Source organism: Arachis hypogaea, chromosome 15, assembly GCF_003086295.3.
Source record: "Arachis hypogaea cultivar Tifrunner chromosome 15, arahy.Tifrunner.gnm2.J5K5, whole genome shotgun sequence".
Lineage (NCBI taxonomy): Eukaryota > Viridiplantae > Streptophyta > Magnoliopsida > Fabales > Fabaceae > Arachis > Arachis hypogaea.
The window spans coordinates 119,151,700-119,169,551 of record NC_092050.1 but is presented as its reverse complement, the minus strand read 5'-3'; the positions used below and the strand labels follow the sequence as shown (position 1 = coordinate 119,169,551).

At 30.8% G+C, this 17,852-nt stretch overlaps 1 protein-coding gene across 1 annotated transcript; it reads left to right on the top strand.

The window, feature by feature from the left end:
* The first annotated feature begins 10,539 nt into the window (after nucleotides 1-10,539).
* On the top strand, nucleotides 10,540-12,142 carry LOC112748762 (protein FAR1-RELATED SEQUENCE 5-like). Its single transcript, XM_025797006.1, has 3 exons — nucleotides 10,540-10,641; nucleotides 10,741-11,568; nucleotides 11,630-12,142. Exons 1-3 carry the CDS (start codon nucleotides 10,540-10,542, stop codon nucleotides 12,140-12,142), a joined length of 1,443 nt encoding a protein of 480 aa, XP_025652791.1.
* Nucleotides 12,143-17,852: the final 5,710 nt, after the last annotated feature.

Genomic DNA, 17,852 nt, shown 5'->3' with positions numbered 1-17,852 from the left:
GGATGTTGTGTAATCCATGCGACGCGATCGCGTCGCTCATGCAATCGCGTGGGATTGATGTTGTGCAAGTGACGCGATCGCGTCAGGGACGCGATCGCGTGGGCATTTTGTGCAAAACGCACAATGGCCGTACGATTCCAGCCTAACTTTCTGGACGTTAGATCTTTACGCCGATCTCCAAATCACGCGGCCGCGTGAATGACGCAGTCGCGTGGGAAGTGTTTTTCGCAACTTGACGCGATCGCATGAATGATGCGGTCACGTCGCACACCCTTTTTTTGTGTAAAATGCAAAATGCAATGCTAATATGAATGTTATGCATGATTCCAGGTTCAATGAAGTAAAAATAAAATAAAACTCAAAAATAAACAAAACGGAATAAAATTAAAAAGAACGATCATACCATAGTGGGTTGTCTCCCACCTAGCACTTTTAGTTAAAGTCCTTAAGTTGAACATTGGATGAGCTTCCTGTTATGGCGGCTTATGCTTAAATTCATCCAGAAATCTCCGCCAATGCTTGGAATGCCAATAGCCTCCGGGGTCCCAAACTAGGCATGTAAAGCTTCTGAGCAGCTTCAAACAGATTGTCAGGCTCCCGGGGTGACGAATGTCAGTATAGATTCCAGGATCCCAAACTTTGCTTTTAAATCTGCCTTCGTCTTGATCTATATTTTTCCATCCGGGCGGTTTAGAAATTAGATTCTCACCAGAATAACCAAACGTTTTCCGAGATCCATCCGATTGATCATGATGCCAATCCGTGCACTTCGAGTTGATGCGTGGAACCTTATTAAACCTTGTGCACCAGCTCTGAGTACGAGCCATTTCCCGCTTACTCTTAAAGCCGCAGAGAGCTCTAAGCTGGCCATCTGTTTCAAGCAAACCATATTCAAGTGGAAAAACACAGTTAAAAGTTAAGGATTGTACCCACTTGAAACTTGTATTGAGTGGTAATGGCCTTGGGATAGGTGGTTCCAGTGGTTCTGTGAGTTCTACTCTCTTGTGCTCTTTTGTGAATTTCTCCACTTCTTTGCAAGATTCTTCAAATGTATCCATGTCCTGATCAAAACCATCTATGTCTTCCTCATCACTTAAGTCATAGACTGGAGGTTGGGAAAAATCCACCTCTGTATCATCTTCGTACTTGCTTGGGAAAGATTCTTCGATCTCAGAGAATTCACTCGCGGATGCAAGTTCATTACTAGAAGAACTGGACTTGTGACTATCATCATCAAGAGAATTTGCTTCTTGGGTCATTCCATCTAGTTCTTCATAAGAGACTTGCTTTGGGGGTTGTACACTACCCTCTTTAGCATCAATTGTAACGGCCTTGACAGAATTCTCCACAATTCTGGGTTCCCATGGAAGTTCGGTGTCTCCTAAGTCTTCAACCAACTCTTCTTCTTTAATAATGACAGCTTCCTCTACTTGTTCCAGGACGAAGCCATGCTCTGTCTTGTCCACTGAAGTTTCTAGTATCTCCTTCATGCTACGCTCTTCGTTAGATTGTCCACATGGGGCTGTGGGAGGTCCTTGAATGTTCGAACGTCTAGAAGATAATAGACTTACTGCTTGCTCCAGTTGATGAAGGGTTGTTTGAAGTTGATCTACTGTTTCCTTGAGGTGAACCTCTGATTCTCGGGATGATGGATTTGGACGTGGTACATTGGGAGGTGGTGGTGTTTGGGAGTAATTGGATTGGAATCGGGGTAAATGAGGATCATATGGTGGTGAATGGTGAAAAGGAGCTTGTGAGTGTGGTGGTTCGAAGTTATGTTAAGAGGATGGTCTATAAGCACATGGTGGGGCTTGTGGGTAATTACAAGGTTGTCCACCATGTCTATTGGCTTGGTATGCATTGTAGAATGGTCTTTTTTCATGATATCTTGGAGGGTGTTGTTGCCTAAAGGGTTGATCAGATCCTCTTGGCTCCATCCATCTTTGATTGTTCTGACCTTGATGCATGTTCCTGTTATAACTTCCATTCCTTTTAATAACATTAGAACCAAACTCAAAGCGAAAGGGGTGAGAATTCATAGTAGCTAATAGAAATAAAAAGGGGAAAATAAAGACAAATAAACAAGTAAAAGAAAAATATTTACAATAACCAATAATAAGGCACACGATTGCAGTTCCCCGGCAACGGCGCCATTTTGACGTTAGGATTATTGCTAGTAAAGAATTTATAGAAATAGTCGCGTTATAGATATAGTTTCTAAACCAACAGAAATCCCTTCGTACAAACGTTTTGGTTGTCACAAGTAACAAATGCCTAAATAAATTGATAACCGAAGTATTCAAACCTCGGGTCGTCTTCTCAAGGAACTGCAGGGAAGTATGTTCTTATTATTGGTTATGGAGATTGTAAATTGGGGTTTTTAGAATGAGGAGCGAGTGGTTTAATTAGCAAATAAAGTAAATGAAGAACAAGCAATTTAAATGGCAAGTAAAATAAATAAATGACTGTAAATAAACTTTTGGCAAGGTATGAGAAATTGGAGGTCCTATCCTAGTTATCCTTATCAATGATGATGAGAATTAAATCTTAATTCCACTTTGTTAACCTTTACTAAGATAAAGGAAGGTCAAGGGATTAATTGGTTTGATCTTCGGATCCTATTTATTTCCTAAGAAAAGATTGGGATTATTGAAGTTCAATTTAATTAACAAAGATAACAATTATCAATCATGTTTGAGTTTGATAACTCCTGAGTTACTGATTTCTTAACCAAGACCAAAAGGAGAAAAGTAAATCTACTGGAATAAAAATGTCTTCAGATTGGGAATAACAATAATGTAAATAAAAGAAAGCAATAATAAACTGAAATACCTCAAATAACATTAATTCAAAAGAGTAATCTGTAACATGGAAGAATTCATAAATTAAATTGAAAAAGTAAATAAAAGGAAATATTGAACCTGATAAAGAGATAATCCTGAAAACGAATAAAATCCTAATTCTAAATCCTAATCCTAAAGAGAGGAGAGAGAGGAGAGAACCTCTCTCTGAACTAAATCTAAATCATGAAAACTAACTAAAGTGGAGACTCCCCTTGAATGGATGCATTCCCCCACTTCATAATCTCTGGTCTATGCCTTCAGTCATGCGATCGCGTCATATGTGTTTCGCTCGAGGCGCGCGGTCGCGTCAGTAATGCGGCTGCGTCAATGCCTTTTCGCGCTGGCATGCGGCCACATCGCCCATGCGATCGCGTGGTTGCCAGTTTCTTCAAAAAATCTGTTTTGTGCTTTCCTTCCATTTTTGTATGTTTCTTTTTCATCCTTTAAGTCATTCCTGCCTTAGAAGATCTGAAACTACTCAACACACTAATCACGGCATCGAATGGAAATAAAGGTAATTTAAATAATTAATTTTAAAGCATAGGAAACATGTTTTTTACATACATCACATAATAAGGAAGGGAAAGTAAAACCATGCAATTAATATGAATAAGTGGGTGAAGGATTGAATAAATCACTCAAACTAAGCATAAAATATATCATTAAATATGGGTTTATCTTAGACCCAGCCCCAAAACTCCAGTACGTCGGGATAAGGCATTCCCTCTCCAACGACAACCAAAAGGGATGGCGACCTTTGACTGGACGCACCTTAAAATACTTGTCTTTGAACCCATGATATGAGTCCTCGAACAAGCCGAAGATCCTCCGACCCTGGGCAGATCGGAAGGACATAAACCCCTTCCTCGCTTTCCCCTCCTTGGAAGGATTCGTAAGGTTGAAGAAAAAGAGAAAAACATCAACAGACACCGGCAGCTCCAAATATTCACATACCATCTCGAAACAGCGGATGGAAGCCCAACTGTTCGGATGCAGCTGCAACGGCGCCACAGATATCCGGTTAAGGAGTGCCATTTGAAAGGCAAAAAACGGGATGCGAACTCCCACCTGGGCGAACATGGCTTTGTAAAACCAGATCCAATCGGCAACCCGGGGGGAGTGGAAATTAATTTTGTATAGCGGTTCGCTGGGGGCAGGGATGAAGACGTCGTAATTAGCCTCCTCATCCGTCCCTCCACACAAGTACTCACCTTGTCGGAACTCCGTTAGCTCCTCCTCGCCCATTTGGTTTGGGGATTCCTTTAAGTCGGAAACAACCCAAGCATATGGATCGTAGCTCGCGGCGGAGGTGGAAGTTCGTGAGACGACGTGAGGCATACCTACAGTGGGGGTACTACTCCATTAGTCTATGAGGTCAGGAGTCCAGAAAAAGCCTAGAAACTATATTCGTCCTATTCAACAGCTAAGATCAAGCATGGCTAAAAGCTAAATCCAAACAAAGCCTACCCTGGAATGGTAACCCCCCTAACGCACCTACTTGACACTAAAAAGTCATCTATCATACAAAACCAAACAAACAGCATGCAAAACCAGACAAACAGCAGGCAAACAGAAGACCAAGCAATAAACATGAAGCAAAGGACGAAAAGAATGCTTACCTGAACTGATTATGAAGATTCAAAGGAAGAGGAAGAAGAGCGAATGCGCAAGAATGCAGAAATAACACTCTGGGAATTCAGAAGGAGAAGATGGTGGAAACGGTTGAAGTAAGAATATGAGAAGAGAACGAAATGCAAAACTGTTTAAAACTACCACTCAAGAAGCGCGAAGGGCCTCGGGGCAAAATGGCCTTTGCGCACAAGGTTTTCCAACCCATTATGAGTCTTTAATGCTTCGCACGAGGAACGAGGCAACAAATAGTCATCTCAGCAACAAACAGACACGCGCGCAAGAGGCATGTCCCCTCCACGGGCGGCCGACCTAGCGACAACACACGGAATAAGAGATAACGCGCCACCAACCACCATCACGATCACTGCTGGCGCGTTGGGGGCACTGTTGCGGCCTGGTCCAAAACACTAGCGGGCCAGCCCGACCCGAGCACCACCCGACCCGAACGGTCAGGAGCAAGGCACTCAGTTGCCGACCCGGACACGCGTCCCTGACAGCTAGGCTACAATTGTGAGAAGGAAGCCTCGAGGAAGGTGGGCCTGTCCTCGATGGGCCCACCTCTGACATGGTATATATGGGGAAGGTCCTACCCTTCCCCCAAGGTACGTTACATGCCACTTACCCTTTTTCACCTGCACACTTCACTGACTAGAGCGTCGGAGTGTCTTTGCAGGTGACACCCCCCTCCTCACGCGAAGTGCTCGGGACGTCGCCTACCCCAACCCGGTGACGTACGACCAGGCGAGATCTCCCCCTCTTCACCCAGGATACCAACCCGAACCGTTCGATACCCGACCTACCGAACAATAACAATAACAATAAACCCATTTTTTTAGAGATTTAATTGTATTTTTAAATTTTTAGGAATTTAAATGTCCACAAAACAAAAAATCAGGGATATATTTGTCTTTTTATCAAAAAATTTAAAGATATTTGGTTTAGATTGTGTAATTCGATCAGATCAAATCGGGTTTAATAATTATAATGTAAACAATTAGGTTTATTATTATTGCTATAATAAACTGATTTTATTCTAATTTATTAAAAAATAAATTATTAACCAATTTAATAAAAATGTCCAATAATAACATGACACATGTAAACATCTTTAAAAAAAGTCATTTTTAATATCTTTATTAAAGTGGTCTCCTTCTTGCTTTTATATCTTTGTTTCATATTGTTTTATTCTTAACACAAGAAATAACTTTGTAAAAGTTGTTTTAGCTCCACAGGTCTCGTATTAAATTTTAATGATTAACAAATTTTCATATAATTTTAAATTTCCATTTTTATTATCTATTGTTTACTTAGGTGTGTATTATATACTAAAGAATTTTTTTTCTTAGCTAATAAAAACAAGGTATTTGCTACGGTATGATGATAAATTCAAACGTACCGATACGTTTAAAATATGGACAAGTAGTAACAAGTTATATGGAATTTATTTTTCACATCAACATTTAATTTTTTCTTTTTTTATATATATTATATCACCATTTTTATTAAAATACCCCTTTAATTAAATAAAAATAAAAATATATTTTTATTTAATTTTATAAAAAGTCTTAAACATCCTTACTTTATTTGATTAGATAAAAATACCCTTTTAAATTAATCAAATTTTAGAATTCAATTAATCCTAATTTTATAGTTTCAAATAATTTAAACAACAAAACAAAAAGATATAAAAAAATAAAAAATCAAATTTACTCTTTATCTGGGTTTCAGTAACCCTCTCGTTGAATCACGCCTCTGAAGGTTTTCCAGTATTCTTCATCTTCTCTCCTCTTTCTATTCTCTCTCTCTCTCTCTCTCTCTCTCTCATTTGTCTCATTGTGGTGTCGCACTCAAGATCTCTCCATATCTCCTCTATGGTCTCGCAATCGAGGTCATCGTCGCGTCATTGAGCATCGCCATCTTGTGCGTTCCAGAGAGCGTCACCTTCCTCCTGGTTCCGTCTTCCTCGCCGTCTTCTTTGCCGTCTTCCTCATTCTTCATCACTGTAGTCAGCCTCTCCCTTCCGGTAATTTTCTCCCTATGATTTTTGTGATTTGAATTATTATAGCATTGGTGTAATTTTTGTAATTAGGGTAATTTGGTTTGATTTATATAATTTGATATTAGTTGTTGTTAATTTTGACAAATTGTTGAGTTCTTATTTTATCTGCATATGTTTCTGAAACTGTGAATGCAATTTTTTTAATGGAAAACTTAATTTAGATGACAATAGTTTCATTTTTCAAATATTTCATAGTGTCTTAATGCACATCTAATTTCACAAATTTTAAGTGATGCATTGCAAGATGCCACTTAGCTATTTTCAATCATGAACAAAATCTCTGAAAAAAAACAAAATTTCTAAAAATTTTGGTACTAATAGAATTCACCTGAACAGAACAAAAATAGAACAATTCAAAAAATAAATCTCTTCAAAATTCAATTTTAGTGAAGTAGTTGGTGAAACCAAATACTTCACATAGAATACACTTCATTGATTACAATCTATTACCAAACATCCTTTGACTTGAAAGTTCTTGAATATTCCACAAGTCTTTGGAAAAAACCATAAAATAATTTGATAAAAAAAAGCTCAATGCAAAGACTCTGTGAATTAAAAGTAAACCAAAAACATACTCTAAGGAACCGATATAGTTCTGTTCCTTTATCATGAAACTGAATGGATAGAAGTTAAAACCGAAAATATAAGATTTCCCATCAGTTCCTGGAAAATAATAAACTTCAAATGGAAATTCATATTCTCCGGGTCCATTCTTTCACTATGTCTACTCATTGTACTTTAAACTAATTAACTGTTGATTACAAACTAATTTTTCAAAATTTTATAAAAATCGAAGGAAAAACTTCTTTCTGTAAATGATTGGATGCTATATTCAAACATATTCTCTTATTCATGTTTCCTCTTACTTCTTTTTTAGTATAATATCTGTAAATGCATCTTTTTTGCGCTCTTTTTTCTTCTTTTTAATTTCTAAATTTTTTGTTCAAATGTTGTTGTAATGTTTGTTGCTGTGTTGTAATTGTTGGGTTGTTGAATGATTATTTGATCTTCATCATCGTCATCATCAACAATGTCACTTCTTAGATTTATTGGATGACTCTTCGATTTCTTCAATTTTCTGTTGTTGAGTGATTTTATCTTTCTATTCTATTGCTACTTTTGATTGTCTTTCTTTCTGCTCGTCTTCTAAGTCCAGCCTCCAAGAAAGCTTTTTTATTTTAGATTTACCTTTTTTAAATAGTTCTATGTGTAATTTTCATTCTTTAAGAGTAAACTACACTTTTTCTCTTTGAAGTTATGTGATAATTATTACATTTTACCTTTTGCTTTGTTATGCTTATACTAAAACCATAACTATAGCAAGTGAACTAATTTGAACAAATATTAACAAATATTGACATTTGAATAAACATACTCAGATTCCTCTTGAATTTCAGGTTGTTGAATTTTGAACTTGTCAAATGTTAACAAATATTGAAGCTCGAATCCTTACTAGTTTGTGAATTCTGAAACTGGGGTATGATACATAAATATTCAATCGTCAAGTCATACACATGAAACTCAATAATATACAGAAACAACCCACGACTAGGATTGCAAAGTTATTACCTATGATTATTGATTATTCATTAACATAGGCACATAGCATTTTGTGGAGTCAACCTTTATAAAGTTAACACTTTAATTGGACAACTGGATGTCCTTTTTGGAACTTTGAAATTAGTTATTATAGATTCAACACAACTATTCGATCCATAATTAATTTTTAAGAAAATTCACACTAAATGAAAATTTTTAAATGAAGCTTTTTCTAATCTTGCTGTTATATTTTCTACAAAGTGGGAAACCATGGCATAGTAGACGCCATTTTATGGAACATTAACAAAAACAAAGAGAACTAAATAGAGGAAAACACAGTCATACAGAGAGAGAGAGAGAGAGAGAGAGAGAGAGAGAGAGAGAGAGAGAGAGAGAGAGAGAGAGAGAGAGAGAGAGAGAGAGAGAGAGAGAGAGAGAGAGAGAGAGAGAGAGAGAGAGAGAGAGAGAGAGAGAGAGAGAGAGAGAGAGAGAGAGAGTTTCTTTAACTGTGATGACCTTCAAACTGCATGATGATCAAGCAGAAGATAGTCCCAATTCGTGGGAGAAGAGGAGGGACTTATGTATTAGTATAATCACAAGTTACTCTTCCATCATCCTTTGTACCCAGCAAGATTCTTACTTCTACCTGTGTTTCTTTTGTGGGTCGAGAGAGAGAGAGAGAGTGTTTCTTTAACTGTGATGACCTTCAAACTGCATGATGATCAAGCAGAAGATAGTCCCAATTCGTGGGAGAAGAGGAGGGACTTATGTATTAGTATAATCACAAGTTACTCTCCCATCATCCTTTGTACCCAGCAAGATTCTTACTTCTACCTGTGTTCTTTTTGTGGGTCTTATCTTTTCATTTGGGTTGCCTAAAAATGCTTCCTTTTATTGTGATTTGATCTGGATTTTGGTGGATCCTTGTAGATGAAGCTGCCTTTTTATATCTATCATTTGCTAACATAACTACATAAGTGCAAATGCTTTCAATATTGATGCTTTCATTTGAAGATTTTTGCTTTGCTTCAGCATTATTGCTTTTTGCCTACTTGAGGATTGTTGATCTCCTTGCTTTATTTATATATAAATAATGTATTTTGATTAGTTTTCTTCCCAGTTTATTGATTTTGATCCCGTTATCTGTTTTGATTTTGCATATGAAATCAGGAGTAAATATTTAAATTATTAGTCTCTAAAATTTGAACTATTAGTCTCTAAAATTTGAGTTAGGTAATTTAGTATTTTTAATAATGATGTTTAGGATACAATAAATTTTTATGATTCTTATTTAAAATGTTAAAGTTAAAAAATAAAAGAGTTTATTTATTATATTTATGTTTATTATGAATTTTTTATTTTAAAATTATTTTATTTTAAAATATTATATAAAATTTTAAAGAATTTAAAAAAATAAATTATTCTTCGTTATAAACATGTTTATTATAATTTTTTTAAGTTTTAAAAGCTGTTTTACCAAACACAATTGTGGTGCTTGTGCTTATTAAAAGTCATTTTTAATTTGATTTTACCAAATGCAAGTGCTGCAGCTTTTGAAAAGCTATCTTTTAAAAGATAGCTTTCATAAGCTACTTTCAAAATGTAAAAGCTTTACCAAACTAAGTCTTAATAGTACTGCTATGAATAAGGAGAAAGACTAGAACTAGCTACTTGCCTAGCTTGTAATATATAGTGTGCATTTAATATTAGAAAAAGGGGCCATGGCTGCCAACCTTAGCATGACACAACCTCATGCATGCTCACATTGCATTCATTATAACCCTGCTTTCTAGCCAACCTCCAAATAGAGCTATTAACTCCTGCTTATTAATTAGTTGTATATATGTATGTAACTTGTAACCCCAACTTTATTCAACTACAGTGAAGATCCTATGAAATCATTGTCATGGATCCTTCATCACATTCTATATAATCTTTATAAATAATGAAAAAAATTTCACTTATTATTATCTCATATAGATTTATTTAATATCTAACATTATTGTTATCCTTACCTTATCAAATAGAAAACTTTTCACGTGGGTAAGTTACCAGAAAAGCATATGACTAAAATTGTGATCTTAGAACAGAGTAGTTGAAATAAAATAGGTGCATTGAGTGAATTTTATCACTAGAAAAAGTGTAAAAAGAATAAAAAGAAAATTATAGTGGATCATACTCAATTTTCTTTCTTTATGCTCCTAGATAATAAGTCATTTCATATTTATTTGAATTTGTTGTATTCTTGTTTTTAAAAGAAAGACCATAGAAAGTTAATAAGTCAGAAATTTTTTTTTCGTAACTCTTGGTTGTCATATAAATAACATTCTTATGCACTAATAGCTCTTAGGTTTCATAGAATTTGATTGACCAATAATTTTAATCATAAAAAATTGAGTTCATTTTGCCTATTCCATTCTCTACCATTTATTTAGTACCTAACATATTAAAATTTTAAGTTCAGTCATGGAGAATGATGGCAAAGAGTCGTATAAGGATGTTGATCAATCTGAGGATTTAAGTGTTGAGTATGAGTGCAGTTCCGATGAAAGTGATGATAAATCTCAAGTTTGTGAATTTTATGCCAAATATGCCAAGTGCTATGAATTTGTGTCCCGAAAAGATTTGAAGACGGTGGATGCTAATGGCAACATTAATACAAGATAGTTAGTTTGCAATAAAGCAGGAGAAAGACATTGGAAGCACCTTAAAAGGTACAATCGGCAAAGGGAGCATAGGACAATTACTCGTGTCAACTGTAGGGCGAAGATTCGGTTCATTCGTCACTATAGAACGGGTAAGTGGAAAGTCAGTGTCTTTGAGAGTGAACACAATCATCCACTGTGTCCACCTAAATACAAACATCTTATTACTGCGAATCGTGGGCTTAATGAGGCCGATAAAACACAAGCAGACAGCTTGCGAGCATGTGGTGTTAAAACTTGCCACATAATGGGTTACATGGTTTCACAAAAAGGTGGATACGATAAAGTGGGTTTTACCAGCAAAGACTTACATAACCACATTAGTAAGACTATGCGTAGCAAAGTGAAAGACGGTGATGTATTTGCTGTGTTGGCCTATCTGTTGTCCAAGGCAGATAGTGACCCGTTATTTCTAGAAAAGTTCACCTTAAAGGATGGTAGGTTGGATAATTTGGTGTGGGCTGATGGAGCAAGCGTTGTTGATTATGAATATTTTAGCGATGTACTCGCTTTTGACACCACTTATAAGAAAAATGTTTACAACAAGCCCTTAGTCATATTTTCAAGGACCAACCACCATGGGCAAACAACTATCTTTGGATGCGCCCTACTCTCATATGAAAGGTCCGAAACTTTCAAGTGGGCACTGAAGAAATTTTTGAAAATCATGTCAAGAAAACTATCTGGAGGCGTTGTGACAGACGGAGACCGTGCTATGAGAGAGGCTATCTTAGAAGTATTTCCTGGTATACCACACCGCCTTTGTGCATGGCATCTCCATCGTAATGTGGTACAGAATATAAAAAAATAAGCATTTTTGGGACGATTTTAATGTATTATTGTATGGATAGTTTACTGTACAAATATTTGAAGAGAGATGGAGCGAGATCATATCCAAATATGGACTTGCCGAGAATGAATGGGTCCAGGGCATTTATAATGACAAAATGAAGTGGGCTACCGCATATTTGAGGGAGCACTTCTTTGGCCGCATAAGAACTACATCACAGTGTGAGGGAATTCATTCATTATTAAAGAACTATGTTGACAGTAAAATCAGTTTCCTTGAATTCATGCATAAATTTAGTGAAGTACTAAAGCATTACCGAAACAACCATCTTACTGCTGACTTTGAAACCTTTTATAAGTTTCCTGTTTTGACTACGTGCTTGGAAAGTTTTGAGAAACAAGCTGCTAAACTTTATACTAGAAATATTTTCAAACTTGTGAAAGATGAGATAGAAGCAGCAGGTGCCTTAAATGTGACTGAATGCCCAAACAGTGGAGACATTGTTGAGTACAACACGAGTGAGTATTTTAATCAGCAATGGCAATTATCTTATGAATTTATCATCGTACCGTAGCAAACACCTAAAAACAAACAAGGTAAAATCTACTTAATATACTAAAATTGGGTTTTCCCCAGCTAATGGAAGTGAGGTGTCAATTCCTTATGAATCCATTTTTCCTGCCAAAATGAATGCATTATTTTTGTTTCTAAGTTTATTTTATAAAAATATTTTTATTATAATTATACTATAATTAGCATTTAAGTAATAATGCATCATTATACTAATTTAGGAAAATATCTTTATTATAGTTATATAAAATCAATATTTAATACATTATTAAATTACTTATCAATTATGAATTGAAAATATTTTTAATCATTTTAAGTCTATTGAATTAGTTATTCAAGGTGCCATCGCTATTTCTATTTTTAAATAATTTTTTAAATATTATTTAACAATTCTAATAACATAGTAAAAATTAAAAAAGACAGAAAAAAATTTTTTAATGTGAAAATAGGGAAAAAATAATAAATTTATTTAATAATTTTTTCAGGATATATATTTTTTATAGATAATTATTGTAAGGCATGAAAAATTATTAAATTCTAAGGATAAATTATTATTATAATTAAAAATAATGTCAATTTAAATGATATACAAATAAACCATGCGAAACATAACAACTTAAAAGGGTTACTTTTGAAAGAATATAGTTTATGATATTTAATTTTTTAGTATTTATTAAAAAAAGCATAATTAGTTAACGATATTTATTTTTTAAATTTACTATGTATGCAATTTTATTCTTTTTTTGACAAAATTTTAATCATGATTGTAGTTCTTCTAACAGTGTAAATGCAGATAATTATATTTTTACTTTTTGATATAACCGATATATTATTAATAATGAATAGTAATTAACCGCTCATATTTTTAATCAAAACATTTTGACGATAGTTTCTATTTATAGATATTAATGGATGTTTGTTTCTTTAAAAATAAAATACATTATGATTTTAGGTTATTTCATAATTAACAATAATAATTGATTATTTCTTTGAAAATAAATTGCATTATGATTTTAGGTTATTTCACAATAATAATTAATGTTCATAATATTGAATTATTCTAAATTTTTTCTTTTCTATCGTTAGTAGTTAATCCCAAATTAAAAAGATTATGTTGAATTGTTGAATAGTTCAAGTATAACTGGAGTTAATTTAGTTTATTTGTTTATTAATATAATTGATTAAAAGCATAAATAATAAATAAGACAAGCAAATAATTAGAAAAATATAATGTTAGTAATTACTTAAAATAGATAACAAAATAAGTTATAGAGTATTATTTTATTTAAATTATTAATAATTAAAAGAATAAAAGGTCAGTAATTATTTTTAAAATAGACATTAAATTTAGTTTTATGGTACTAATTTATTTGAGTTGTTAATACAATTTTATAATTTTCAGATTTATATCTATTCAATTTATGTATTTTATTTTATTCTACTTTAACAAAAAATTGAGACGTGTATTTTTAATTATTTATTTAAAAAGAATAGCGAAATGAGTTATATAAATTATAATTAATTATCGATAATTGATATCAATTAATTGATTGTATTAATTTGTAAGATGAATAACGTATAATAAATGTTGTGAAATTAATTATAATAAATTAATAATTAATAAATAAAAATTAAAAGAGACTTTGTTATTGCTTTTTAATGGCTACACGTTTTTATAATTTCACTTTTCCTTTATCTCTTCCTTTTACATTTATTTCTTTTAATTTATTGAACTAAATTAATTATACTAATTATTTGTATTAACTAATTAAGTACTTTTTAATGGGTTATTATGACTGTGCCTTTAGACCATAGGTTAAAAATATTATAAAAAATATTTTATAAAAGTTATTAAAAAATAAATATTTTTAAAATATGTCCTTAAGACACAAATTAACTAAATTATTTTTCAATTTAATGTGTTTGATTCATTCAATTGTATTAATTATAACTAATCAATTATGTAATTTGATTTGATTAGGTTAAATATTTCATCATTTAATATTTTATTTGATTCATTAAATTACATTAATCATAACTTCAAATATTTAATTTAATTAGAGTAAATATCAAATTATTTTAATCTATTTATGGGTAATACATATATGAATTATAATTGCAAATTAAGTTATTTTACATTAAATGACTTATATAATGGTCATCTCATTTATTATTATAAATGTTGAATTAAATAAGTCACTATTACTTTTGATTCAAAATTAAATGAGAATAAAATCAGAGATACTATTTTATTTGACCTTTAGGGTTTAATGGGTATCACACTCAAATATAAATAGTGACTTCCGGATTTTGGTCTCCAACACATCAAAGCCACATTCGTAACTCTTTTTCCATAAAAGGAATTGTGATTCAACTCTATCAGAGATACAGAAGGTTTTCAAATAACAAGGGACTGGTCTGAATTTGCACGAATTCTAAATTTTCGAACTTATGATATTGTTTCAGTTGGTTGTCGTTACGAGAATGACTCTAATCTATACGTGTCTAAGGACTAGAATAGATTAAATATTATTTAAGAAATTTATTTCTAATATTGGTATTTGATTAAATTCTTTTTAGAGAAATTTAAATTGTTGATTCAATTTATATGTTATGACTATTCTTTTTGAATATATTATTTTTATATTTTTTAATTCTTTTTTTTCTTCTGATTTTTAAGTTTATTTTCTTTCTTGGATATATGTATCACCTTTTTTTCTCATTTTATATTTTAGATTAGTAATGTAATTATTAAAAAAAATATATTTAAAAAAAAAATTAAAACATCACTATTAGAAAAAAAACTGTTAATATCCGTATGAATGGAGTTGGGATTGAGGAATATATATGAATATAAAAATAAAAAATTATTGCACGATTGTAGAATAAAAAATAATCATATATATAAAACGAAATAATTATAACAAAAAATAATTAATATATGTGATTTAAATATTTTTAATAACCGGTAATATGGAGTTTAACAAAATATAATTCATATATTTTTTTATTTATGTATATGTATAGAATTATTTATGTATATGTATATATATTAAGAAAAACTACCGTTATATATATATATATATATATATATATATATATATATATATATATATATATATATATTTAACAAAATTAATATATACGTATACATAAATAAAAAAATTATTATAATTTTTGGAAATTACACATGAACTCTTTTTTTTTTCTCAAATAAATTTATTCTAATTATATTGTAATTAGCTCATGAATAATGCATGATTATATTAATTTAAGAAAATATCTTTATTATAATTATATCAAATCAACATTTAATGTGTTATTAAACTACTTATCAATCATCGATATTTTTAATCATTCTAATTATATCAATTGGTATAGTTCTAATTCTCATTCAAGTGCAATAATTTTATTAGGAGATGGTTGATGCACACATTAATAGTGACCCATTTAATTTGATATTAATTTGTGGATAATAATAATAATAATAGTAATAATAATAATAATAATAATAATAATAATAATAATAATAATAAAGGTCTACATGGTACATGCATTATATTTAAAAAGGATAAAATATATTTTAAAAAAATTAGGGTATCAATAATCAATTGTGATTAATATCAATATCAATAATTAATTTTTATAATTATTTTTGTACTACTAAAGGCTACATATAGTATTTTTTTTGTAGAATAAAAAAAGTTGTGATTCATAATATTTTCGTAAAATTATATCGTATGGACACAAGATTAATTAGATAATAAATTAAATTTTAATTAATATGTTTGATTTTCTGCTTATATTTTTCATTAATTATTTTACTTTTTATATTTACAGTAAATATTGAATGCAAAAAAAATATTGAATGTTATCTATTTTATTTATTTAGAGTCACAATTAAATTTGATATAATCATAGCAAGTATCTAAAATTAATAATAACATGATACTATAATTTTAAGTTGTATAATATAATAAAAAAGTAGCAATTTATGTATGCTTCCTATATAGCAATAATATTATATATATTTATATATCTCCTCTTTTAGCTCTTTCCTAAAAATATTGGCATATAATTAATGTAGATAACATATATATTGAGTAAGTATCTCTATTAAATTAATCATAAAGGTTAATAAAATATAATGGCATAAGTTTCACCTAATTGTAGCAAGTATCTCCATTGAAAATATTTGCTAATTATTACCGTGTATATATATATATATATATATATATATATATATATATATATATATATATATATATATATATATATATATATATATATATAAGGAGTAATAGTGAATTGTTACAATTATTTATCATCTAGAACATACCTCAAACATAGATCTTCTTCTATTTATTATTTTTCATATCCAAGGGCTACTAACTACGATTTTATCAACCATGTTACTTATGGTAGATTATGTAATGAAAAAGTTTGAAAAATAAAGGCAAGAATTATAAGGTTATGGAAAGTCCCATCCAAATTTGACAAGAACAAGACGACTCACATAAAAATGGTTCTCATGGATGATAAGGTAATAAGTTGATTATTTTTCATTATTCTTTCAAGTGATGCTAGGTCTATTTTATAAATATTTTTTGTTCATAATTTAAGTTTATTTAATAAGTAAACCCTTGCATGCGAATCAAAAACAGTGCGATTTTATAGATTTATAAGTGCTAATAGCCTTTATATTTAATTTGTTTTATAGTGTGATAATAGCCAATATATTTGTTGGTGAGTTTAACTATTACTATATTATTTATGATCACATTCAGTATATATGTCTGATTTATTGAAGAAAGTAGATTATTAAAACCGATTAATAACTATTTTAGAGTTAATCCAATTAACACTAGATTAAAAAAAACAAACAATGCATAACATGTTACTTTTTTTATTAATCAAATTATTATAATTCAAATTAATTTTAAAAAAATTTAAAATTATAATTTTAATCTTATCATGTACATGACACGGATAATTACACTTGTTAAATATGAAAAATCGATTCTTAATTTCAGAAACTGAGTATGAATAATTAGATCACTTTAGAAGTTGATTTTAACTGAGAGCATATAAAAAAAACAACATTTTTAATCCATATGTAAAAAAACTTAAAAGCGTGAATTACTTACCTCAGAATTACATCTTAACAAAAACGTGTGTTTTGACATTAATTTTTGAAAATGAACATATTTAACAAGTCAAACTACCTAAAAAAATGACACAACTACAAGAAAAAAAATACTTGTCTTTTAAACTCATTTCAAGAAACAACATGACTATGATAGAAGAGGAATTTCAATCGATCTTTAATACTATCTGGCTATATATATATATGAGAAAGTGTCTAGTGCTTAAAGGTGATTTTTTGTTGACCAACAAATGCTTTGTCGACATCTGGTGTTGGAGAAGTGTTAGGGCCAAGGACAAAAGAATAAGTGCATGCTTAATGTAAGATTTCGGATTTTGAAAATTAAATAATAAATTATTTATGATTTATTTTATTTATTTAAAATCAAATTTAATCAAATAATAATACTTATGAAAATATTATTTAATTATCAACTTACAATTTATTTTTTAAATAAAGACTCTAATTCAATAATCAGAGATAATCAAATTAATTTTTTTAAAATTATAAAATAAAGTTCAAAATCTAATTATTCAAATTAGTGCATATAAAATCCTCATTGTTTTTA

Excerpts from the sequence above, each read along its gene's own strand:
- LOC112748762 (XM_025797006.1), top strand. The coding sequence starts at position 10,540 with ATGGAGAATGATGGCAAAGAGTCGTATAAGGATGTTGATCAATCTGAG. Across the intron at positions 10,642-10,740 it reads AAAGTGATGATAAATCTCAA|TTAGTTTGCAATAAAGCAGG; the intron begins GTTTGTGAATTT and ends AATACAAGATAG. Across the intron at positions 11,569-11,629 it reads GGCATCTCCATCGTAATGTG|TTTACTGTACAAATATTTGA; the intron begins GTACAGAATATA and ends TTGTATGGATAG.